Source organism: Lemur catta, chromosome 7 (assembly GCF_020740605.2).
Source record: "Lemur catta isolate mLemCat1 chromosome 7, mLemCat1.pri, whole genome shotgun sequence".
Lineage (NCBI taxonomy): Eukaryota > Metazoa > Chordata > Mammalia > Primates > Lemuridae > Lemur > Lemur catta.
This window is the reverse complement of record NC_059134.1, coordinates 62,873,524-62,900,375: the sequence shown is the minus strand read 5'-3', so window position 1 is coordinate 62,900,375 and position 26,852 is coordinate 62,873,524. Positions and strand designations below refer to the sequence as shown.

The following is a 26,852-nucleotide window of genomic DNA, read 5'->3' as shown; positions in this document are numbered from 1 at the left end:
TTCATTAATAATTGGATTTTAGGCACTATAAAATATTTCCATGTCAAAAACCAACAAACAAAAATAAAAACAAGCGAGCAAAGATATCTGTTAGAGTCTCCATATTGCTGATGTTTGGGAGGAGGAAAAAGAGTGAGTATAATGGAAATACATACAAATTACTACCAGTTGGGGCATTAGATAAGACATTATAAGATTTTTGATAAGGTCAATTGGTCTAAAATTTGTGCAAATCGCAAGACATCTCCCCCTTTGACATCTGGGTCTTCTCGGGCCACCCACTTGAAACTTTCATTTCTCTGTCTCTTATGTTGGTCCAATATCAGCTCCCCAGCTGTCTCAAGTTGCTGATAACCTCTAGACCCGTTTAACTAAGTAGCTACTTGGGAAATTAGAGAGTAAATTTTAAGTAGAGTGAAGAGTAATTTTAAATAGTGTAAATCATATCCTATAAATTATTTCCTGAAGAGAAGATTTAAGGAGCATTTGACAAGGCCAGTTTTATTCCTTCACTTTTGTATTAAAAGACACACTCTGCATCATATTTGTTTTGCACTATGTATTTGATTCATAGCAGAAATATTCTGGCTTTGAGGAGAATGAATTTTGGAAACCATGAGTCCTCCCTAGAGGGTGGATCGTGTTGGTGATATGTGCTTTCCCAGGACTCTTCTCAAGGCCCCCATGACCTCCTTATTCCTCAGGCTGTAGATGAGGGGATTCAGGGCTGGAGTGACAATTGTGTAGAAAACAGAGATGATGTTGTCTTGTTTGGGGCTGTGGAAGGAACTGGGCAGGACATACATGAATGTGGCTGCTCCATAGAACATCCCCACCACAGTTAGGTGGGAAGAGCAGGTGATAAGGGCTTTCTTCCTCCCCTCATTGGAGGGCATATGGAGCACAGTGACTAGGATTAGTGTGTAGGAGGAAACAATGGCAGAAAGGGGGAGCAAGAGGAAAGTCACACCTGTCACATACACCATGAGCTCATATCTGGAGGTATCAGCACAGGCCAACTTCAGCACGGATGGGATCTCACACAGCAGGTGCCTGATTTCCCAGGACATGCAGAAAGGGAAGTGCATGGTGTACATGGTATGTCCTAGAGCACTCAGAGATGCCAGGATCCAAGATGTGGCCACCATGAGCCAGCAGACCCTTGGCCTCATGAGGAACATGTAGTTCAGAGGATGACAAATGGCCACATATCTGTCATAGGCCATGAAGGCCAGTAGGAGGTCCTCTGCACCACCCAGTGTCAGTGCCAGGAACATCTGAAGGGCACAGCCTTCAAAGCTGATGATGTTTTCTCTGCACAGAAAATCAGTGAGAGTCTTGGGAGTGACAACAGATGTGAAGAGGAGGTCCATGAGAGAGAGCTGCCCAAGCAGGAGGTACATGGGCACATGGAGCCGGGTGTCCATTGTGATGACCAGGAGCAGCAGGCCATTGCTGGTCAGGGCCAACGTGTACAGGACTGCAAGTGCAGCACAGAGCAGTTCAGGAGAACCGCTGTCATTCAGAATCCCCACCAAGATGAAGCCCCTTCCCAAGGTGGAGTTCCAGAGCTCCATTCTGTGTGGTTTCTTTAGTTGCCTAGAACCAGAGGGATTCTTAGTAAATTTTGCTAAGATGAACCCTAGTTTTGTAACATCAGAAGCCCCTTAGGATACACAACTTGGATCCAATGAAGTGACACTTTTTCCACTGGTAACATATTTTGCCTCTTGATTTTTAATCTAAATTTATGACTCTTTAAATTCTATCTTGATTAAAAATGCATCTAAATAGAGAACAGACATTGCAGTAATAGCTAAACATTAAGAAATCTCTACATGAAACTATTATTCAAGACATTAAACCTGAACATGTGTCTATCCAGAAAGATTAAATTGTCTCTCTCTTAAGATTAAAGAAATATTGCTCCACATGCTCTTGATTATCCTTGTACCTATGCGTTAGTATAATGTTTGAGTAATGACTTAAATATCCAGTTAGTTTTCTGCATAAACCTGTTTTGATAAGAAATTCCAAACAGGTACACAGACTGGATTTCAATAAATCATTTCCATTTCTTTTTCCATAGAACTTATATCCACATTTGTTTGCAGCACTCATGGCTGTAGACACAAGCCTCATTGAAAGACTAAAACTTGTGCACCTTAGTTATCTCTCTCACATTCTCCAGGAGTTTGAGAGAGAGGGGATTCTGGCCTGTCAGAGACTAGGGAATGTTGTGTTTATTTGAAAAGGTGTTGCATTTAGAACTAAATCTTTAGGATCAATGCAAACATATGTGTGTTTTGTAAAAACAGATTATGACATAATGTGAGCCTGGGAGGACTCAGAAATATAATAGATGAGGTCCTTCCCAGGAATAACAGAGTGTTCGTATTTGGGGAAAAGAGTGAAAGACGATAAAAGAGCATCTGTTGTATGTTGTAATTGGGCTCAATAACATTATCCCCTCCCCTGCCTTTGACCCAGATGTCCACTCTCTCTTCTGCAAGGTCAGAGCATCTATGCATCTACACTGGATGGAAGGGCCACAGAGATAGGGAGGAAGAATTCCCTTTCTGAAAAGCTGGTGTTAGCATGTGGTACCCAATCCCATAGAGAAGCCGACAGAGACAGAGGCCCAAGATTGGCAGAAGTCGGTGTGTGCATGATGCAATGGGCCAGATAAAGCCAAATCTAAATGTGCAGTTAAAGATTTGGAAGTGAAACATCCTTTTGTAAATCATTTCTCCATATAACGGCATATATATTTAAACATTTCATTGCCTTCTTATGGGTCCATTAATACCGTATGGTTAACAAGTATGAGAGCATGCATCAGTCATATCATCAGTTATTAGATAGTCCTTTGAGGATGTTCATCATCTGATGGGTGCAAAAATGCATTACCAGAGGCCAGCACATCCCACAGGATCTTAAGATAGGTGCCAAGATTTCCACCAGGTAGCAGATACCCAGACCTGGGCTGTAGCATGGAGTCTTTATCAGTCCTAATTGGTTCTCTCTGCATGTTCAGAAAATCAACAATAAAGGGATTGAGATGTGCCATGGAACCCAAAGCACTAAGCAGTCGGTCAGGGAGAGTAGTTTAAGTTCTTAGGATCTGCTTTGGACTCTATTTTTCCTACTCAATATGCCTAGAGGCTACACATTTCCCTGAAAGAGAGACAAAGTCCTTACCTCAGGTGGTGAGAAGCCTAGCTGCCCAGCACCCAGACTTCCCTGGGGGTTGTTTCAAGGTCCAGTGTTTTCCAGTAGAAGTGGAGATGGAGGATGTAGCTTTATTCAGGAGTATTCACTTGGTTTAATTTTTGCTAAACTGGGTTAAATGTCTGAGGAGTCCAAACGAGGTCGGCTGACAAGACCCCTCTGTTCCTTCCACTTATCTGCCAGTCTTCTCTGGAGATGGCAGTGGATACAGACAGACAGCTAATACAGGATGTGAGCAGCTTCCTATGGGGAGAGAAGATGACTTCCCTGCAGATTCCAAGGGAGGGAGCTCCTCTAGCCCTGGAGCAGTTGTCAGACTGAGTTCTTGGGTCCAGATACTCAGACTTTTGTTTGTTCCTGCTAGGGTCTGGGAGCAAAGATGAAAGCTGCAGAATTCTGGAGGAAGATATTAAAGAGCTGCCCAAAGGAGATGCAGCCACTCACTGTCCCAGGGGCCAACAGTGGGCCAGGGCCTTGTCCTGGGGGAGGCTTCCCTGTTTTCTCATTCCATGGTTTCTTCCCTCTACTCTATTCTACCCTTATCTTCAGAGGGACTTGTCCTCTCAGCTGAAATGGCCTTCCCTGGAAATGCTGAGCCAGGATCAGGATGGTAATGAATCCTCTTGGGTGTGTTTCCTGGCCTGGTATCCTCATACTCCTTTCTTGCTAAATGAGCTGTGAGGCCTTATGTTTTTATTCACCACAAGGGAAGCACTGATGCCCATTTCTAAATTAACTGAATAGACCAGGAAGCAAGGGCTTCTTGTGTGCTAGCCTTCTGCCCCAGAGCATAAGGTGGGTTTCCTGGCTTCTGTGGGCTGCTGCTTCCTTCTTTATGGTGTTTTAGCCTGTATTGTTTCTTATTCAATAGGAAGTCTATAAATGTGAGAGTCTGTAAATGTGAGATCTTTTCTTCACTGACTTTTTGCAAGCCAATGCAGCTTTCATGCGTTCACGTGTCTTGTTACTGTTGTCTGCCACCAATGATGCTTGAAGAGAGAGTGGACAATTTTTTAAGTATTATGCAGGAAAATAAAAAGAAATCCACACACAAAGCAATACTGAGGTACCACAACACAGTACAGAAATTATGTAATGTCAATATTAATGCCCCCAGAGATAAAAGACAGGTTCCCCACTAAGTAAAGACAATTAGATGACAGTAGACTCTCAATGGCAGTAATGGGGCAAGGGAGAGATAGCTTCATAAGTGCTGAGGGAATATAACTGCAAACCTGGAAGTCTATGCACAGCTGAACCGTCATTAACAAATGAGGACAAATCAAAAACAAAAAGGAAAAGAATTTACCCTCAAAGGCTCCCAATAAAATAATTTCAGCAAGAAGGAAAGTGACTCCAAGGGAATATATACAATACAGGAGTCAATAGTGAGCTCATAAATTGAGTCTATAAATGAATTGGTAAGCTTAATTCTTGAAAAATAATGAATACATTTATATTTTTAAGAGTAAAACTAAAATTCTTCACAAAAATGACAACATGGAAGTGGGATTTTCCTGTAGGTTACTTAAAAAAGGATGTAGAAGTAGAATATTAAAAGCCTCATATTCATATTTTAAAAATATCATTTCCTTTTTTTGTTTTCATATTCTATTAAAGTACAATTTACATACAGTAAGAAACACCTTTTTTGGTATACGGTTCTGCAAGTTTTGATAAACGTATATAGTCATGTAACCACCAACAGAATCAAGATATAGAAATTTCAGCAACCCTCAACAGTTCTCTGGTACCGTTTGTAATCATCCCCTCCCCACACCAAAACTCCTGCCAACAGTCTGATCTGTTTACCGTCACTATTATTATATTTTGCCTTTTCCAGAATGTCACATAAATGGCATCATACGTTTTGAGTCCAGCTTTTTCGCTTAGCCTGATATGTTTGAGATTCATCCATTTTCTTGTGTCTATTAGTAGTCCGTTCCCATTTATTGCTGAATAGCATCCAACTGTATGGATCTATCATAGTTTGTTTATCTATTCACCAGTTGCAGGACATTTGTGTTGCTTCCCATTTTGTTGATTACTGAAAAAGCCATTATAAACACTCATGTACAGGGGAATGTGATTTCAAGGGAAGGATTCCCTAAGATGGGAGATACTAGAGCATGTGTGTAATCTGTAGTAATGTTCTAGGAGAGAAAGAGGGGGTAGAGAAAGAGATGTAGAGGAGAATCAGGTAATTACAAGATCATTTCATTTGAGTATTAAGAGAACTATGTATGAAGAGCATTAGTGGAAGGTTTGGCCTGTGATAGACACTTTCAAAAGACCAAAAGCTCTTTGAAGATGTTTGGTAAATTGGTAGTGGAAGATGACAAAATCCCTTCTAGTTTCTCAGTGATGCATGATAAACATCCATAAACTGAGAGTAAAGGTCTAAAGTAGTATTTTCAGAGAATAAGACAGTGATTGTATTAGCATCATGTAGTAAGAGACCATGTTCCTGATACAGAAGACTGAATATTGCAAAAAGCCAAAATTTCCAAATTAATTTATGAGTTAAATATAACCACAGTGAATATAACAATGGGATTTTTTGACAACTGGTAGATGACTTAAAAGTTCATCAGAAAGAATAAATACATGACAAAATTTAAGAAAAGGTTAGCAATAAAAAATGAAAAAGGGGAGTCTTGATAGACCATGGCAACTAGCGAGCTAGCCCAGAAAAACTCTATATTAAAAGTCAGTCTATGGTCAAGAAATTGTAAAAATAAAAATAAATTTTTTAAATGATTATTAAAAATGCTAACAGGAAAATCACCTAGTTGAAAAGACAATAACTTAAGGACGTATATCATATACCTAAATAATTTATGGATTAATTTTAAAATTAAATGTGATTCACCACATAAACAGAATTAAAAACAAAAACCATATGATCAATATTAACTGACTTCAAAGTATATTAATACTACAAGGTTATAGTAACCAAAATAGCATGGTATTGTTATAAGAGTAGAGATATAGACCAATGGAACAGAATAGAGAGCCCAGAAATAAAGACACCTGCCTACAATCAATTGATCTTTGACAAAGCAGAGAAAAGCATACACTGGGGAAAGACTCCCTATGCAATAAATGCTGCTGGAAAAATTGAGTAGCCTCATGCAGAAGAATGAAACTTGATCCTTATCTCTCACCATATACAAAAATTAACTCAAGGTAGTAAAAGACTTAAATGTATTAAAAATTCTAGAAGAAAAGAGGAAAAACTAACCTCAACATTGGCCTAAGTAAAGAATTTATGACTAAGGCCCCAAAAGCAAATAAAACGAAAATAAAAATAAATACATGAAACTTAATTAAACTGAAAAAGATTCTGCACAGCAAAAGAAATAACAGAGTAAACAGACAACGTACAGAGTGGGAGAAAACATTTTCAAGCTATACATATGGAAAACCAAGAGATTATTTTTTTGAACAGAGAAGTCTTGATCATAGTTGGAAGCTAATTAGAGGCTTGAGAGAGGGCTTAAGATACAAGAAGAATGTGTAAATAAAGGAGTAAAGAGAGAGAGCAGGTAGTGAAGATGAGAAAGGATTTCAGTAGTATTTGCAGAAGTCAACCTAAAGTGGAAAAGGAGCATTTATTCTTCTGATATAAAAGCTCAAGGAGTAAAACTAGTTCCTAAATAAGACAATAAAGAAGTGAAAGAAAGTATACATCTGAGAAACTTAATCATCTGTCATCTTTATTTCACCTACAAAATATAAAGAAAAGTTGAAAGTCAGGTATGTAGGGACTAAATTATTACCATAAACTCACTACCCAAAATACAAGTAGGACCTTGACAATATCCTCATCTCCCGACAAAGTCATCAGCAATCCATCTCCCTGTCTCTTTTCATTGTAATATCCCAAATCCTGTGTCCATCATTCTTTCTTCATTTTTATATAGTTTCATTAAATGTACATGTATTTATAAAAAGTTTATTTTCATTTAAGTTCTTAACTCTCTAAAAGGAGTACTATGATGTATATAATCCTTGGGACTCTCTTTTTCCCCTTAATATTAGTTTGTTGAGTTATTCCTTTTGTTGTGTGTCATCCTGGTCCTTTTGTTTTGATCCCTGTATAGTAATTCTTTGTGTAAATATTTATCTATTCCATAGATAAATGGTGGGCATAAACGCTGCTTCCAAATTTTGTTCTACTGTGAACAGTGCTGCTCTTACATTTTACATATGCAAAACCTTCTTTTCAGTACATTCCTTTTATAAGGAGGCAAATAAAAAACATTTTATATTATTCTTTTCTACTTCTGCAATAATTTCCTCAGGTATTTTTTTTTATAATCAGAAAATGTTATTTTTAATTTTCTTTTATTTTTTTTTCTTTTTTTTTTTTTTGAGACAGAGTCTCACTCTGTTGCCTGGGCTAGAGTGCCATGGCATCAGCCTAGCTCACAGCAACCTCAAACTCCTGGGCTCAAGCAATCCTCCTGCCTCAGCCTCCCGAGTAGCTGGGACTACAGGCATGCGCCACCATGCCCGGCTAATTTTTTCTATATATATTTTTAGTTGGCCAGATCATTTCTTTCTATTTTTAGTTGAGATGGGGTCTCACTCTTGCTCAGGCTGGTCTCAAACTCCTGACCTTGAGCGATCCACCTGCCTCTGCCTCCCAGAAAGCTAGGATTACAGGTGTGAGCCACTGCGCCTGGCCTATTTTTAATTTTCTTACATTTGAAAAACAAAAGATATAATGCCAGTAGCAATTTTCAGCTTTTACGGGTAAAATGAGTGATTACAGAGAGATTGATGGATGAAGAAGATATGGCAAAGAATTGGATGAGAGACCAGAAAGGTCTGAATTAAATCAGTGATGGGAGGAGGCAGGTGCTGTGTCACCACCCCAGAGCTCTGAGCAGCTGAACCCACTGGTCACAGAATACATAGGCACATGCGCATGCATGAGAGGGAGTAGAAAAGGAGAAACAAAGAACTGATAAAGCACAGAAAGGTCCAATAAATCAGGGCAGGATGCTAATTAAATGTCAATGAAGGAAGATCTGATATTAACAGAAGCACCGTATAGGTAACTCCCTCTAGCTGGGAATAGCCCAGGCAGCATTTCAGAACCCATGAGATATACTTTATAATTTCGACAGAGGGCTGGACGGGAGCCCCTTGCTTCTGGGTCAGTCACTGACACTATTTGGCCAGAAATAGCCTCAACAGGTCCATATGGGGCAGAACAAATCTTCAGGCTTCCAAGCTCATTTGGTGGATAAAGTTTGCAGAAAGGTCAATCCAGGAGACACACCCAGGGGATTCATTAAAATCACATTTCCAGGAGCTACACTTTCAAGGGAGGTCATGTCAGCTGGGAGGATGAGACCGCAAAGCCTCCCCCAGGACAGGGCCCTGGCTCACTGTTTCACCAGGGACAGTGAGGCAGGAAACTGGTGGGTCTCCTTTGAAAAACTCCTCCCATACCTCTCTCTGCAAATTCCTGCTGTGCTCATCTTTTATCATGGACCCTAGCAGGAGAGAAATAGATGAAAACATATGAGGACTTAGACTCAAGAACTGATCCAAAATCACTCCAAGGCTGTGAGCCTTTCTCACAAGGACAGTGGATGAGAGAAGTTTGGGGAGATCCAGCTACTTGCTTTCCCAGGATTCCGCCCTAGGTTCTCAGCTGCCTGTCTGCATCCATCTCTATCCCCAGAGAGGACTTGAAACTCCAGTGACTGGAGGAGTTTTGACCTCTGATCCCAGGTACCGCCATACACATACCTATATCCAACCCCACCAGAAGAACCACCTAGTTCCTCTTTCTTTAGCTTCTTGAACATCTTCATCCCTCAAATGAATTCCAAGGCAGTTGGTGTGGTTTGGCAGCCATGCCCCTCCCCATCTGAGGTACGGGCTCTGTCTCTGTTTCAAGATAATGTGTGGGATCCAGAAGTCCCGAGAAATGGGGTCAAGACCTTACACTGTTCTGCTTCTCAGATTCTCTAGTTCCTTGGGCTTTTAGCTCACTCACACCTATCTATACGCTAGCCACCTTGTACATGTGGGGACACCCGTAATCATTCTGTACCGCTCACTGGCCAGACCTGAGTTCCTAGAATTCCTGATGCTGGCCTTTTGGTAAAAATACTTACATTTGGTACACCTACATTTTCCTGGCCTGCAGCAGTCTGATTTGGGCACCCAAATGAATAGTACCTCAAAAGGGAACTATTTAAAATCAGTTGAAGTGCCTCTCCCCTACATGCCTGCTTGACACTAAGTCCAGTGCTACAGAAAAAGCCAATTGAAGTGAATAAAAAATTGTAAATAAAGTGAGCAATGACACTGGGTAAAAATTCATTTGAAAAAAAAGGAGCTTCCAAAATTTTAGCTCCATCTTGTTAACAGACTCTGACCATTCACGAATTACAACAATGCCTCACTGTTAGTCTTAGCCTCTGCTGACTTCTGTTGGTTTGACGTCTCTACACACCACCAGCAGTTTTCCAAAAAGAGGTGCTTTCTCTGTAGGTCCAGTGTATATTCTCTGGCCTTTCTCCTTAGAGGAGAGGCTTGAGTCTGAGGGATGAGGAAGGTAGGTAGGATTCCTGAGTCCTGGTTACATCAACTTAGCCAAGCCCTGATTTTTCTCCTCTTTGAAATCCCATTCTGCGCTCCTAGTGCAGAAATCTGGGGGAATGTGCCCAGATAATTATTTTCTTCCCTTTATTCCCCTGTACATTCATCTTTTTATTCAACAAAACAAAAGCATTTCAAGTCTAAAATCTACCTTTTTACCTATTGACAACAAAAAGACAAGTTCAAAAAAATTCTGAGTACTGTTCTTGGTAGATATTTATGGAAATGTAGTCTCTATACCTGTTTGGAATTTCATATCAAAACAGGTTTATGCAGAAAACTAACTGGATATTTAAGTCATTACTCAAACATTATACTAACGCATAGGTACAAGGATAATCAAGAATATGTTGGAAGACTATTTTGTTAGTCTTAAGAGAGAGACAAATTAATCTTTCTGGAAAGATACATGTTCAGGTTTAATGTCTTGAATAATAGTTTCCTGTAGAGATTTCTTAATGTTTAGCTATTACTGCAATGTCTGTTCTCTATTTAGATGCATCTTTTATCAAGATACAATGAAAAGAGGCATAAATTTAGAAACCAAGAAGCAAAGTCTGTTACCAGTGGAAAAAGTGTCACCTCATTGGATTCATGTTGGGTATTGAAAAGGGCTTCTGATGTTACAAAACTAGGGTTCATCTTAGCAAAAATTCACTAAGAATCCCCTGGTTCTAGGCAACTAAAGAAACCACACAGAATGGAGCTCTGGAACTCCACCTTGGGAAGGGGCTTCATCTTGGTGGGGATTCTGAATGACAGCGGTTCTCCTGAACTGCTCTGTGCTACACTTGCAGTCCTGTACACGTTGGCCCTGACCAGCAATGGCCTGCTGCTCCTGGTCATCACAATGGACACCCGGCTCCATGTGCCCATGTACCTCCTGCTTGGGCAGCTCTCTCTCATGGACCTCCTCTTCACATCTGTTGTCACTCCCAAGACTCTCATTGATTTTCTGTGTGGAAAAAACATCATCAGCTTTGAAGGCTGTGCCCTTCAGATGTTCCTGGCACTGACACTGGGTGGTGCAGAGGACCTCCTACTGGCCTTCATGGCCTATGACAGATATGTGGCCATTTGTCATCCTCTGAACTACATGTTCCTCATGAGGCCAAGGGTCTGCTGGCTCATGGTGGCCACATCTTGGATCCTGGCATCCCTGAGTGCTCTAGGATATACCATATATACTATGCACTATCCCTTCTGCAAAGCCCAGAAGATCAGGCACCTGCTCTGTGAGATCCTGCCTTTGTTGAGGTTGGCCTGTGCAGATACCTTTAGATATGAGCTCATGGTATATGTGATGGGTGTGACCTTCCTGATCCCCCCTCTTGCTGCTCTACTGGCCTCCTACATGCTAATCCTGTTCACTGTGCTCCATATGCCCTCCAATGAGGGGAGGAAGAAAGCCCTTATCACCTGCTCTTCCCACCTAACTGTGGTGGGGATGTTCTATGGAGCGGCCACATTCATGTATGTCCTGCCCAGTTCCTTCCACAGCCCCAAACAGGACAACATCGTCTCTGTGTTCTACACAATTGTCACTCCAGTCCTGAATCCCCTCATCTACAGCCTGAGAAATAGGGAGGTCATGGGGGCCTTGAGAAGGGTCCTGAGAAAGCACATATCACCAACACGATCCACCCCCTAGGGAGGGCTCTTGAGCTGCCTCTCACCATTCCTCCTGCAAATCAAACTTCTACATTCATCCATTCTTTAACATTACACTCCGAGATGACACATACACTTTTCAAAATTTTCCTTTATTTTCTCCTGTGCAGCTAGTGTGTATATTGATCTTAAGCTGAACCCACCTGGCACATGTCACACTGACCTTGGAAACCCATGTTATAAAAGGGATTAGAAGGGGAAAAAAATACTTAAATGGGTGCCTTAGAACAGCGGTCCCCAGCCTTTTTGGCACCAGGGACTGGTTTCATGGAAGACAACTTTTCCACAGATCATGGGGCTGTGGGGGGTGAGAGGGGAGTGTGCTGGGTGGGAGGAAGGTTTCAGGATGATCCGAGCACATTACATTTGTTGCGCACTTTATTTCTATTATTATTATATTGTAATATATAATGAAATAAGTATACAATTCACCATAATGCAGAATCAGTGGGAGCCTTGAGCTTGTTTTCCTGCAACTAAGGCCACAGCTAATCTGACAAAAGGCGGAGCTCAGGTGATGATGCAAGCGATGGAGTGCAGCTGTAAATACAGGTGAAGCTTGGCTTGCTGCCGCTCACCTCCTGCTATGTGGCCCGGTTCCCAACACCCAAGGAACCTGTACTGGTCCTCGGCCCAGGGCTCAGAACACCCACTCTTTGGTAGGGCATTGTCCTGACACATTCTGAAGTAGACATGGTAGGAAATTAGCTTTCCGTTTTAACATCACGTAGCGGTGAGGAACAGCAGTAGTTTTGGACTGACCAAACTAAACAGATTCTTAAACTATAAGAAGGGAGAAGAAATTCCAGAAGATATATTAGACTTCCTGTTTATTAAGTAGATGGTTGTTTCAGCAATAGCAGAAATGAATAATAGGTATCTGACTGCATTTGTATTCGAGATGTGAAGAGAAGTTCATACTGATTACATGAATAATGATAAATATCTATGTCAAAATAGTGGAAGAGGACGAAGAAAGGGAGCCTAGCATTTCTACTTGGAAACTTTGACAGAGTCTTTATGAAAAGGGGCATTTTTTACATTGCCTAAAACTAAAATTAAAACAAACAAATGAATAAAACAGAATTGTAAATACCCAGGCTTAAAGTGAGCAGTAAAGATACAATAACAGAGATACTTTGTGCAAGTTGTTTGAATTTTTAAAATATGCGGCCTTACAGATATTCAGATGTGTTTTGACATCAAAACAATTGTGAGGAGCTTATATTCTTGAAGTTACCATATGTATATGTCTGTGTCCACAAGAAAGGAAGTATAAAATACATGATTCACTTTCTAGGTAGCCTAAATATGCTTTATTTTATCATTTCATTTATCAGTGGGGAAAGATTTATAACAAAAGCTGGGAACTTAAAATTCATTGAGTGCAGAAGCTCCAAAATACCTTGATTTATGTAGGTGTCATTATTGTTGAGAATGGTGCCTTGTGAAAACACAGAAATTCCTTTTATTCTTTACAGAAATAACCTTTAATTGTTTAATCTATAAAGCTAAGCTACAATATAAAAGCTAAAGCAAATCTATAAAGTTAAACCAAGCTTATTATAAAAGCTGAGAAAGTTCAGAAATTCAGAAAGAAGCAACAATCACCTATAAAGTTTTTCCTTCATTTTTTCTTACACATTCATGTATTTTACTGAATTTATATATATATGATGATTAAGGTCCTGGTTTTTGTCATTTAAAATTTGGTGAATATTTTTCCTTGTTATGAGGGTATATTTTAGAGTAGTAGTGTGGAGCAAGGGGGCCAGAGGGTCTGACTTTGAATCCCTCTCTCCCCTTTAATCATCTGTGCATCTTTGAATGCTACATTAAACACTTTGTACCTCAGTCTGCTCATGTTAAAAGTGATGATAATTACAGGCCTGATTTGATGGTGGTGTTGAGTGGAAGTAAGATAATAAATACCAGGCACTCAGACCACAGCCTGGTAAATTGTGCTTACCATAGATTGTTAATTATATGGATTAATAGTAAAAAGCCTTGAAAAATGTAATATTATTTTATTGTTTTATTTTATAAATAAAAACATCTGTTTATTTTACTTATTTTTTTGAAAAATAGTGTATCTATTAATGGGGTACAAAATGATGTTTTGATATATGTGTACATTATGGAATTGCTAAATTAAGCTAATTAACATATGCTTTACCTCACATATTTATCATTTTTTTGTGGTGAGAACAGTTAAAATTTACTTTCTTAGCAATTTTCAAGTATACAATATAGTCTTATTAATTATAATCATCATGATGTACAATAGGTCTCCTGCATTAATTTGTCCCTTCTAACTGAAATTTTGTGTCCTTTGACCAAAATCTTCCAAACCCTCCGACCCCCAAATCTAGTAACCACCATACTCTCTATTTCTGGAGTCAGATGCGCTACCATTGCACCACGAGGTCACGATACTCTCTATTTCTGTGAATTTGACTTATTTATATTGTACATATAAGTGAGATCATGTAGTATTTTTTGCTATGCCTAGTTTATTTCTCTTAATATAATGTCCCCAGGTTCATCCATGTTGTTATAAATGACAGGATTTCCTTCTTTTTTTAGCCTGAAGAGTTTTCATTGTGTATATTAAATTCCATTGGTCTATTTGTCTGTTTTTATGCCAGTACCATGTTGTTTTGATTACTATAGATTTGTAAGCATATTTTGAAATCAGGTAGTATGATGACTCCAGCTTTGTCCTTTTTGTTCAAGATTGCTTTGGCTATCTAAAGTTTTCTGTGGTTCTATACAAATGTTAGGATTTTTTTATTTCTGTAAAAAATGTCACTGGAATCTTGATAAGGATTGTAGTGAATCTATATATTGCATTGGGTAGTATGAATATTTAAATGACATTAATTCTTCCAATCAGTGAACACAGGATATCTTTTCAATTTTTGTGTCTTCAATATCTTTCTTCGATGCTTTATAATTTCAGCATGTAGATTTTTCACATATACAACCTACAGAATGGGAGAAAATATTTACATGTTATACATCCGACAAAGAGCTAATAACTAGAATCTATATAGAACTCAGGAAAATCAGCAAGAAAAAATCAAACGACCCCATAAAAAGTGGGCAAAGGACATGAACAGAAAGTTTTATAAAGAAGATAGACTTATGGCCAAGAAACATATTTAAAAAATGCTTAACATCTCTAATCATCAGGGAAATGCAAATCAAAACCACAATGAGATATCACTTAAGTCCAGTGAGAATGGCTTTTACCAAAAAGTCTCAAAAAAAACAAATATTGGCATGGATGCAGAGAGATAGAAACAATTATACACAGCTAGTTCCACAGCAAACTAGAACAATCTCTATGGAAAGTAACATAGAAATACCTCAAAGAACTAAAGTAGAACTACAATTTGATCCAGCAATCCCCCTAATGGGTATCTACCCAAAGGAAAAAAAGACATTCTATAATAAAGACATCTACATTCTAATGTTTATAGCAGCACAACTCACAATTGCAAAGATGGGGAAACAACCCAAGTGCCCATCAATACATAAGTGGACTAACAAAATGTGGTATGTGTATCCATGGAGTTCTACTCAGCCACAAAAAACAATGGTGAACTAGCACCTTTTGTATTATCCTGGATGGAACTGGAGCCCATTCTACTAAGTGACGTATCACAAGAATGGAAAAACAAGCACCACATGTAAATATCATCAAATTGATACAAACTGATCAACACTTATATGCACATATGGAAGTAACATTCATCAGGTGTCTAGCAAGTGGGAGATGTGAGGAGGGAATGGATATATTCACACCCAATGGATGAGGTGCACACCATCTGGGGGATGGGCACACTTGTAGCTCTGACTTGGTTGGTGCAAAGGCAATATATGTAGTCTAAACATTTGTACCCCCCATAATATTCTGAAATAAAAATAAATAAATATATAAACACAATTTGTTGTAGTTTTGTCTTTTGACAAATCCGGTGATTAATTAAGGGACATGAAGGAGACTGTGGATGCTCTTGAGATCCCTTGAGTGAGAAACACAGGAAAAGCACAGTAACTTCCTTTTGGTGGGGGGCGGGGGGCGGTCTTCTGTCTTCCTCCCAGAGCCTCAAGAGTCTTATGTCCCTCTCAGGTCTGACCTCTGCTATTTTTTGCATTTGAGCTCCACAATCTCTTTGGCTTTTGGGGATACCAAGGATTAGTTTGTGCTTTGAGAGAGTCATTAATTGTGAGGCATGGGTTAGTTTGTGATGTGGCACAGTACATGACCTTGGAAAAACAAACACCACGTGTGGGGAGTTAGCTAATCTCCCAGCAAAGAATAGGGTCCCTCAGGCAGGGGTCGTTGCAAAGGATGAAAAAATAGTAGAAAATAAAAATAAAACAATCCACATAGGCAAAAATATAGTTTATAAAGAATAGATTTATGAATATAGAAAAAACGAGGTGCTTGGGGGTCCCCACAATATCCCCGTAAATTGTGGAGCTAAGACTGAAGTTTCACATTATTATTTATAGGTACAGTGATTGATTGCCAAAGGTAACAGATTTACATAATAACAGGTAGTTCCTTTTAGGTTCAAAGTCTCCCAAAAGGTTTTTATACATCCCTTAATTAACTCTATCTATGTGAACAAATGGTTACAAAATCTTTTTAGGACAAACTTCTATGTTTTAAGATGAAACTATCACTTCAGCAAAACAGAGACATAGTTTCTTCATATTTTATCTAGTTGTTGTGTATTGGGACAGATTCTTTAGAAGTCAAGCAAGAGCTGTCCCTTAGTCTAATTACCTTAGCCATATGTGTCTGTCTCAGGCAGCACGTCTTTTTTGATCAGCTCCCCATCCTGTGGCTCCATGCAAACCTGCTTTGTCGTTCTAAGCAGGCCAGAACCACAGGCTTGAGACTGCAGCATCATCTTGGAATGCAGCTGCTACTGACCACTGAGAGGCTCTCCTGAGGCAAGACAGCTTTTGATGTGCGAACCAACACATTCACATAGTCCTTCAGGGCAAAGCCTTGCAAAACTACTGAAATCATTTCTGTCTCTAATATCGTAGGGGGCATTTCCATAAATCAGTATTTCCACTTGTACTCAATACTAAATTGGAACTATTTGATCAATGCTTATGTGCATATATGGATGTTAAATTTAAGGGAAATCTAGTAGGTGGGAGGCGGAGGAGAGGATGGATAAATTCACATCAAATGGGTATAATGCACACTAACTAGCTGAACGGCACACTTATAACTTTTATTCCTACTATACAAAAGCAAATTATGTAACCAAAATGTATGTACCCTGTAATATTCTGAAATACAAATAATAATAAAACTATAAATCTAACTGAATAGTAAGAAATTAATAAACTCCTATTTTCTTTTCCTCAAATCACTTGTCCTTGTTATTCTTTTATTATTATTATTATTTCAGCATATTGTGGGGGTACAAAAGTTTAGGTTACGTATATTCCCTCTGCCCCTTCACCGCCCCCCCCCCGTCATAGCTTCTAACGTGTCCATCTCCTAGACAGTGTGCATCGCACTCATTATGTACGTATACACCCATCCCCTCCCCCCACATCTGTCCTTCTTATTCTGATGCAGCCTCATGGAGAATTGCAGAGCTTTCAGTAACATAATGAGCAATTCAAGCATGATTGTTCAGAATGAGTAAATTAGGTGAATGTAAATGGCATAAAAGTTTATAAGTGAACTTTTCATTGTTTCAAAAATCTTTTTCAGTAACATAGTCTTAAAACTGTATTTGTGAAATGTTTCAGTCATTTCTAAGATATAATGATGAAACATTAATTGTGGAACATAAGTTAAATTTTATTTCTGAATTCTTAAATTTTACAGAAAGACAAAATAAACTGTGAATTATTTGATTCTGAACAGTTAATTTTGTGGAGATTGCTGTTAAGGAGTGTACTTCAGTTTCTTGGTAATTTTTAAATCCAGGCATCATGATAAAACATAAACATGATAGGGTGGAAAAGCCTAGTGGGTTCTCATGGCATGGGTGGAGAAAGATTTCTCGCACAGAGTTTAAGATATGAAAGGAAAAATGTTTGCTTTATCTAATTAGAAGGACAGAGAGCCATGGGGGTGGGGTGGGAAGAGAGCAGGGAGAGGGCGTGGCATCCCAAAGAAAGACAAGGGAGATGCTAGCTGCTAGGCCAAATGGCTTGATTCTTTTATGAGGACAAAAAAAATTGTTGCCTTTCTTGTTTCTTCTGTTCCTGGAGACTTAGTTATCTCTGAAACTTATAGCAGGGAATGTGTTTTGCCCCTGAGATATGCTTTGGGCAGCAAACAAAGGCCTAGAGTATAACCCCCCTGCTGTCTGTCCAGGAGCTTCTCAGAAATACCTGGGAAGCTATAGAAACAAATGCTAAAGGCTGTGAGCTGGCAAATGTAAAGAGAAAGATTTACATTTTCTTTAGGCTCTTCTGTGAAAACAGAGTGCCAGCAGGTTGCCTGCTGGCAGAGAGAGCAGAGAGCTCATAGGATTGATCTTTACTATTATTTGTAATTATGGGATTAGATAATTTCTTGTTATGTCAGCAAGGCTGTCCTTACAAAACAGGCTTCCTTTTTGTAAAGTTTTTTGGATTGGCCAGCGCCAGAGAAAGAAAGACGAGCAGAGTTGAAAGGAGTAAGCAACGAGGCTTTATTAGGGGTCTCCTGGGCAAGGTTCATGGGCAGAGAGAGAGAGAGAGAGAGGAGGGAGAGGGAGGGAGAGAGAGAGAGAGAGAGAGAGAAGCCTGGGAAGTCGCATTGCCCAGAAGTTTTGAGTGGGCTTATATATGTTTTTAGGGCTGGGGGATGGGGGTTTCTTTGGCAGGAAGTTTTTAGCACGAAGAGTGAGGAATTTCTTTGTTGCAGTTTTAGGGTGGGTATTGAGAAATAGGAGGGGCTGGTGGTATGTGTGGACTCCAGGAACTGTTGACTCTTATCAGGGTAACCATCCAGGTGTGGTCATCCTTTAACTTAGCTGTGTCTTGCAGGCATTGTTCTCGGCAGGTCTTGTGGGCTTCTTCTCTTTCCACTAGGGAGGGGAGGGGTGCCTGCCACCAGCTTTACATTCCAGCCTTTTAGTGATAATGGGGCACCGTGATCTTTCTGGCTACTTCCTGCTTTTGAGGGGCATAGTGGGGGCTATGGGCCGGAGTCGGCTGATGGAGGGGTGACTGGAAGGGGAGAGTAGGGATGAAGAAGCATCTGATTTACTGCCACTCTGGATAATTCCTGCAGGTGGCGTTGGAGAAACTGTAAAAGACAGGGGGCAAAGAGAAAGATTAGGCAAATGATGACAATGGGTCCTATTAAGGGTAACAGCCAGGTGGCTAGTGGGGACTGTATCCATCCAAGAGGGAATGTATTCTGCCAGTGGCAGTTGTGCAGTTCTTTGCTGAGGGTGTCGAGTTTGTCTATGTTTTGCTCTATAAGGCCCACTCGTTGACGTAGTAGCAGCATTCCTCGAGGAGAAAAATGTGGGTTCCTCCTTTTTCAGCCATTAATAGGTCCAAGGCCCTCTGGTTTTGGAGAGCTACCTGAGCCAGAGAAGTCAATTGTCTCTGCAGGGAAGCTAGTGACGCGGACATGGTTTCCAGGGATAGCTATAGGCGATCTGCAAAGTCTTGGGCAGAAATGACACTGTGGCCCAGGGCGCCTCCCGCAGGCCCTGAGGCTGTGATGGAGGAGACCAAGTTGAGACCCACCATGACTGGAAGAAGATGGCTCGTTTTGAGCGGGTCCCGGGAAAAGCCACTCGAATTCAGACTCACCATATAGAGTTAATTGAGGGACCACCATGACAGGGAAACAAGGACCCAGGGTGGATGTATTGATGCAGCAGGTAAGTGTTCCATTGCACCAGAAGAACTGTCCCGGAGCAGAAGAGGTGGTCGTGGCCACAGTATGGTTACTAAGGCAGCATCGATGAAGTTGTAGGTTGGGGTCAGTGTGGGAGTAAGGTTGGCCTGTGGGCTCAGATTCCCAAAGGGGAACGTGAGTGAGCGGAGTGGAGCATGAGGGAGCCAATGAGGGAGTTGTCTGGGGGTTAGAAAAGTTTAGGGGGACAGTGGCCAGTAGAGGTCGCTGAAGGGAGGTGCAGAGGAAACAGTGGGAGACATTAGAGATTATTTCAGAGGAGTTTAGGAAGGCGAGGGTATGTTGAATAATATTTAGCCAGGAGGTAAGAAGGGGATGTTTAGGGCGGGAGGAAAGTTGTCCTGCTAGAGTTTGTTCTGCCTCCAGAATATCGATAGATATTTGAACCTGTGTCTGGTGGGCCAGGATATAGTCACAGCTGATGTGAATAGTCACTGAAGGGTAATAGTCGTGCATTTTCCAGTATACTTTGCCTGTGACTCCAATTTCCCAGCAATAGTCCCAAGGGTCAAGGATATCTAGTTGAAGTTTATTTTTGTCTGAGAAATAGAATGTGTTAGGCCCCCATCCGTATGTCTTATAATTATAACACTGCCATCCCTTTGGATTTTTAGTATCATGGAAGTGGCATGACAATTTAGGGCACCCCCCCAAATACGTCCGCCTGCTCCTGACAATAGTCAAAAGTTTGGTCATATAGGTAGCGAAGAACTGGGAGTGAGGCACCATCAACGGATGTCAGGGACAGGGGAGGATGTCAGGGACAGGGGAATGGTGAGGGCTGATTGACAGCCTTTTGGAGAGCAGTCAGCAGAGCTGGCCACATGGGTGTCTCCTGAGGGAAGGGTTTCACGTACCTTAAATCTCCAGACATATATTGAATCAGGAGGAGCTTTTGGAAGTGCCAGGAGATGTAGATGCCTGTGTAAAATGGAGTTTAGTGGGACCCACCTGGTGTCAGGAGTAGGACGGGGAAGCATCTTGAAGGGAGGACCTATTGATGCGTGAGATGTGACGCCAACAACCAGTAGGGTCGTTTAGGAGTTTTACAGCTGTAGGTGTCAAAACTGTGTGGGGCCCCATCCACCAGGGCTCAAGGGGCTTAGGGTGAAGAGTTTTAAGAAGTATCGAGTCGCCGGGCTGTATACCCGTGTGAGAGATATCAGAGTTGGTTTCCAGAGGCTGAAGCAGATATCTGTCTGCGTGAGCATGGAGAAGTTGCCTGAGGAGAGAGAGACATGGGGGATAGGAGGCCAAAGGTGGGGGCTCGGCTGGGAGATGGTGGTTAATGAGAAAAGGCCGGCCATACATGAGTTCAAAAGGACTAAGGTAGGTAGGATACTGAGGGGCTGCCCTGATCTGGGTGAGGTAAGGGCAAAAGGTCAAGCCATGATTGTCAGGTCTTAATAATGAGTTTGGTGAGGTGATCTTTGATTAATCTGTTAGCCCTTTCAACCTTTCCTGAGGACTGGGGCCTGTAGGGAACATGAAGTTTCCACTCTATATTGAGCGCCTCACAGACATGGTGAACAACTTCAGAAATGAAAGCAGGGCCATTATCAGACTGAATGGAGGAAGGAAGGCCAAAGCGAGGAATAATTTCCTTGATGAGAGTGGAGGCCACAACTCCAGCAGTTTCGTTGGCAGTGGGGAAAGCTTCAACCCAACCCGTGAGTGTATCTACCAGTGTTAAAAGATATTTAAAGCATTTGTGAGGTGGCATGTGAGTGAAATCGACCTGCCAGTCTTGTCCGGGAAGGTGACCACGCATCTGGGGGTGGACACAGGGGGTTTGAGGCCCCCTTGAGGGTTAACAGAGGGACAAATGTCACAGTCCAAGCAAACAGTTTTGATGAGAGAATATAGGGTAGGGTGTGAAAATAGAGGCTGTAAGAAGTGGGAGAGGCCCTTAGTACTGATATGAGTGAGAAGTGGTCCTGGCCAACGAGTTCCAGGGCCTGTGCCTTAGGGAGAGCCAGCTTGCCATCCTTAAGAAGGACCCACCCTTTCGTGGTGGTTGATCCCCCTTAGGCGAGAAGGCTGTCACACTCCTCTGGAGTGTAGCGAGGTTGGAGGGAAGGAATGGAAAGAAAAAGAAGAGGAGCTGGACTAGGGTGTTTTGGGGATGTTAGGTTGTAGGAGACAGTATTAGCATAGTTGTTTCCCTTAGTGACAGGGGACCTGTCCATCTGGTGTCCCTTGCAGTGTATGACAGCTAATTGGGTAGGTAAATGAACGGCCACAAGGAGACGGGAGATAGGGGTGGCGTTAATAACAGGGGAGCCCTTGGGGGAAAGAAGGCCCCGTTCTCTCCATATGGCAGCATGGCAATGAGCTATCATAAACACATACTTGGAGTCCATGTAAATATTTACAATCCTGCCTTTGGCTAGGTGTAAGGCTCGGGTGAGAGCAATGAGTTCTGCCTTTTGGGAGGTGGTGCCCTCTGGAAGATGGGAGGCTTCTATTACCTGAGAGGCAGCAACAATGGCATAGGCTGCCCGGCATTTGCCGTCCTCACCTGTGACTGAGCTGCCATCAACAAAGAAAGTTAAGTCTGCTATAGGAAGTGGCTTGTCTGACAGATTGGGTCTAGGAGTAGTGGAGGCTTCAACCATTTCTGAGCAGGAGTGTGAGGACAGGGTTAGGCAGGGAATGGGGAGCAGAGTGGCAGGGTTTAGAGTTGGGGATTGAGATAAAGTAATGGTGGGATTTTCTATAAACAAGAGATGGAATTCCTGTAGTCTAGACGGAGTGACGAGGGACAAAGAGCAGTAAGTTAGAAGGTCCTGTAAACGGAGGGTGGAGAAGTCATGTAAGTCCTGTCCCAGGGAGAGTTTAAGGGCCTCCCTGGTGAGAGTAGTGGCCACGGCTAAGGCGCAGAGATAGGGTGGCCAGCCACGGACCGTGGTGTCTGGCTGTTTGGATAAGCAGGCCACTGGGGTGGAAATGGGAGTAGGTCCAAGAGGTTGGGTGAGGACGTTGAGGGCCAGGCCCTGGTGCTCATCCGTGTAGAGATAAAAGGGTTTTTCAGGATGAGGGAGTCTTAGAGGGGGTGCTTGTAAAAGAGAGTCGCAAAGTTTTAGGAACGCGTGGCAGACAGCCTGAGGGTTTAACAGAGGGCCAGAGGAGGCATCACATGCTGCCTCATAGAAGGGTTTGGCAAGGAGAGAAAAACTGGGGATCCAGTGTCGGAAGAAACCAATGAACCCGAGGAAGGATAGAATTTGTTTAGCAGTGGTGGGAGGCTGGAGGTCGTGAAGGGCCTGCTGGTGGTCAACAGTAAGATGATGGGAAGTGGGGGTGAGACTAAGTCCAAGGTAAGTGACAGTAGGCTTAGACAGTTGAACTTTGGAGGGGGCTTGTCATTGACATAGTAGCAGCATTCCTCCTGAAGGAAGATGCAGGTCCCTCCTTTTTCGGCTGTCAGTAGATCTAGAATCAAAACACTTTTGCGGTCTTGTAAAGAGCAAACCAGGATTTTAAGATTACCTTGTGATTTTAACCAAACCTTTTCTCCTTTAATTATAGCTGACTCAACCATATACAAAATTTTTTTGTGAATTCCCTCCACGAATTCCATCACAACCTACACAGACCATCTACAACATACTTGGGCTTTCTTTTTGTCCTAAATTTCCTCTTTTCCAAATAACCAACCATTCTGTTCTAGGGCAAGGAGTCACTACACAAGATCCTTGTCCACCCAAATCATTCCCTCGCTGATCTTTCTTCACAAAAATACATTTCCATGTTCATAGTCTTTCTACATCTTTTTCTCCATCTTACCAGTTACCTTCTATCTTGGTTTTATTTTTCCTCCAAATCCATGCTTTGAATCAATTTTTAAACAACTTCTGAATTAGACAAAATTACACACATAATTTCTTTAATGTGAACTCGAGGGTCTACCAGTTCAGATGGGAGAGGGTACGTAGGGCTTGGCAAGGCAGGAGAGGCTGTGGGTGGAGCTGAGGAATCTGGAGAGAGAGACAGAGGAAGAAGGGCAGAAGCCCCAGAGGAGAAGTGGAGGGTGGTGTCCAGTTTGGTTAATGGGTCCTTTCCCAATAGCGGAGCAGGACAGGAGGGCATGATAAGGAAGGAGTGGGTGATGGGACGGTCATGTATCAGGCAGGTTAGGGGACTGGTGGGGGGGCCTAAGAGGGATTGCCGTCAACACCCATGACCGACACCTGGGAAGGATAAGCAGGGCCTGAAAAGGAAGGCAGGACAGAGTAGGTAGCCCCCGTGTTAACCAGAAAGGACACTGCCTTACCCGCTACCTTGATTGTTACCCTGGGCTCGGCGAGGGTGATCGGGGTCGCCGAGTCGGGGCCTCTTCAGTCTTCAGCAGCCAGACCCAAAACTGCCATCGGCAGGTCCAGGGATGAAAGGACTGACTCTCTGGACTTCTGTCCTGAGGGGCAGTCACTTTTCCCGTGTCCCTCTTGACCACATGCGGGGCAAGGCATGGTGGGTGGATGTGGCTGTGGGCACCGGTTGGCCCAGTGGCCTTCCTTACTGCACTTGAAGCAGGTGCCTGGTGGAGTGCGGCTGGTCGCCTTAGATGAGGTCTATGGCTTTGCGGGTCCCACCGGCCACAGGGCTGCAAACAAGGCTTGGGCCTGCAAGTGTGCCTTTTGGTGGACACAGGCCTCCTCCTGGGCCTCTGCCTGCTCATCTCAGGAATTGAAGACTTTAAATGCCATATTCACCAGGTCTCGGATAGGGGTCTGAGGGCCCTCCTCTGCCTTTTTGAGTTTCTTTCTGATGTCATGGGAGGACTGAGTAATAAAGTGTGTTGCAAGGACAGCAGTCCCTGCGGAGGACGTAGGATCTAGGCGGGTACATTGGATAAGGGCGTCTGTAAGGCAGCTAAGAAAGGCCGCAGGGTTTTCTTCTGCCCTTTGAGTGATTTCCCTGAGTTTATCATAATTTACAGTGTGATGCGCCGCAGCCTGGAGGCCGGCAAGGGCACACTGCAACATGCAGCCCCGCCGTTTCCTGCCCTCCTGGCCAGCCGGGGTGTTGAGTTGGTATTCCCACTCTGGCTCTTTGCGAGGGACAGCCTCAGCCCCCACTGGCGTAGAGCGGTCCGTAAGATGGACTTGGTCAGCATGGCCCTGAGCCGCTGCCCAGATGCGCTCTTTTTCATCAGTAGTAAAGGTAGAGGATAGTATAACAAAAATATCATGCCAGGTAAGATCCTATGCCTGTGTTAGGTAGCGGAACTCCTTGGTGTATGCAGAAGGATCATTAGAAAAGGAGCCCAGGCGCTTTTTAATCTGGGAGAGGTCGGAAAGGGAGAAGGGAACATACTGGTACGATCCCCTCAGTGCCTGCCACCCCCCATAATGGACAGAGGAGAGACTGATCTGAGGGGTTTACGCAAGAGTGAGTGTAATGGCTGACAGGAGACGTCGGCGGCAAGCGGCTGGGTGGCACGGAAGGGTGAGGGGGTGCATCCAGGTATGGTGGAGGTTGAGTGGGAGAAGAGCTGAGAGAGTCAGGTGGATTGGAGAAAGCAGAAGGGGCATCTGAGGAGATGCCTGGTGGAGAGTTAGAGGGAGAAGAGGCAGAGGGCGGTGGGGGACCCCACACAAGGAGGACCTGTGCGGGGTGGCAGGTCAGACAGAGAGAAGGACGAGAGTGCAAACAGAAAAAGTCTTGGACATATGGGATTTCCGACCATTTGCCATTCCTGTGACAAAAATTATCAAGGTCTTGTACAATATTGAAATCGAAAGTCCCATTCTCAGGCCATTGGGACCCATTGTCCAATTTATACATCCACCAGGCCATATTGCAGTAGAGGCACTTGGGCTGGATGTCTAAATCCAGGGTTTTCAGATTGGCCAGCAGATACCCTAGGGGTGTCTCACCGGGAATTTAGAAGATTGGCTACCTATGTCGCCCCAACCCAGATGGGGAAACAGCCAGGAACAGTTTCCTGGCTATGGAGGCAGCAAAAGTCTGGGGGGTACATCTCCGCCCAAGACTAGTCTGCCGGTATGGAAACGAGTGAGAGGAATTCAGGCGTTCCCCAAATAGCCTCAGCCCCTGGAATAGGAGAGCCTCCGACGTGGAATGGACAGGGAACAGCTTCCTGGAAGGAACAGAGGCTCTTGGGGAATCTGGGCTGGGACGACACGGAGTGACTCACCCAGGCCGAGGTAGTGAATCAGAGACTCGAAGACAGTCAGTGGAGGTCCCGGTCCAGAATGCGAGAGTTTGCAGAAGGGGGTGACGGAGCCAAGGCCCCAGAACAGGCCGGCTCAGCCGAATGCCCCTCCGGGGTTTCAGCACCAAATGTAAGGTTTAAGACTGGAGTCTACAAGAGGGGCGGCACAGCCGAAAGTCAAAGCACCCTCCCAGGTTTTGGGACCAAATGTAAGGTTTTTTGGATTGGCCCGCACCAGAGAAAGAAAGACCAGCAGAGTTGAAAGGGGTAAGCAACGAGGCTTTATTGGGGCGCTCCTGAGCAAGGTTCACGGGCCTTGAGAGAGAGAGGCCCGAGAAGTCGCATCGCCTGGAAGTTTTGAGTGGGCTTATATATGTTTTTAGGGCTGGGCGATGGGGGTTTCTTTGGTGGGAAGATTTCAGCACAAAGAGTGAGGAATTTCTTTTTTTTTTTTTTTTTTTTTTTGAGACAGAGTCTCACTTTGTTGCCCTGGCTAGAGTGAGTGCCGTGGCGTCAGCCTAGCTCACAGCAACCTCAAACTCCTGGGCTTAAGCGATCCTACTGCCTCAGCCTCCCGAGTAGCTGGGACTACAGGCATGCATCACCATGCCCGGCTAATTTTTTCTATATATATTTTTAGTTGTCCAGATAATTTCTTTCTATTTTTAGTAGAGTCGGGGTCTCGCTCAGGCTGGTCTCGAACTCCCAACCTTGAGCGATCCACCAGCCTCGGCCTCCCTGAGGGCCAGGATTACAGGCGTGAGCCACTGCGCCCGGCCAGAATTTCTTTGTGGCAGTTTTAGGGTGGGTATTGAGAAATAGCAGGGGCCGGTGGTATGTGTGGACTCCAGGAACTGTTGACTCTTATCAGGGTAACCATCCAGGTGTGGTCATCCTTTAACTTAGCTGTGTCTTGCAGGCATTGTTCTCGGCAGGTCTTGTGGGCTTCTTCTTTTTCCATAGAGAAGGGAGGGGTGCCTGCCACCAGCCTTATACTTTTAATCACCTGATTTTTTTAAAAAGGAGAAAAAATAAAAACAAAGATGAAAGTGAAACCAGTTTTGTGCTTCCTGCTTTGACTGCAAATTCAGTTCTCTCTCACACTTACCAAGCCAAAGCCTGGGCTGGAGCTGCCAGTAAGCAGTTGACCAGTCTCAGGGAACGAACCTACTTTCCATGCACATCTCTCAGCAGCAATCTGAAGACAGGAACTTAGCCTTTGGACACAAGTAG

At 43.0% G+C, this 26,852-nt stretch overlaps 2 protein-coding genes across 2 annotated transcripts; one reads left to right on the top strand and one right to left on the bottom strand.

Moving 5' to 3' along the window:
• Positions 1 to 616: 616 nt before the first annotated feature.
• Positions 617 to 1,628, bottom strand: LOC123642373 (olfactory receptor 2AG2). The gene has a single exon (XM_045557404.1). The coding sequence runs from the start codon at positions 1,575 to 1,577 to the stop codon at positions 627 to 629; it is 951 nt and encodes a 316-aa protein (XP_045413360.1). The 5' UTR covers positions 1,578 to 1,628; the 3' UTR covers positions 617 to 626.
• An 8,920-nt stretch (positions 1,629 to 10,548) lies between these two features.
• On the top strand, positions 10,549 to 11,522 carry LOC123642372 (olfactory receptor 2AG1-like). Its single transcript, XM_045557403.1, has one exon. The coding sequence runs from the start codon at positions 10,559 to 10,561 to the stop codon at positions 11,507 to 11,509; it is 951 nt and encodes a 316-aa protein (XP_045413359.1). The 5' UTR covers positions 10,549 to 10,558; the 3' UTR covers positions 11,510 to 11,522.
• Positions 11,523 to 26,852: the final 15,330 nt, after the last annotated feature.

Excerpts from the sequence above, each read along its gene's own strand:
- LOC123642373 (XM_045557404.1), bottom strand. The coding sequence starts at position 1,577 with ATGGAGCTCTGGAACTCCACCTTGGGAAGGGGCTTCATCTTGGTGGGG.
- LOC123642372 (XM_045557403.1), top strand. The coding sequence starts at position 10,559 with ATGGAGCTCTGGAACTCCACCTTGGGAAGGGGCTTCATCTTGGTGGGG.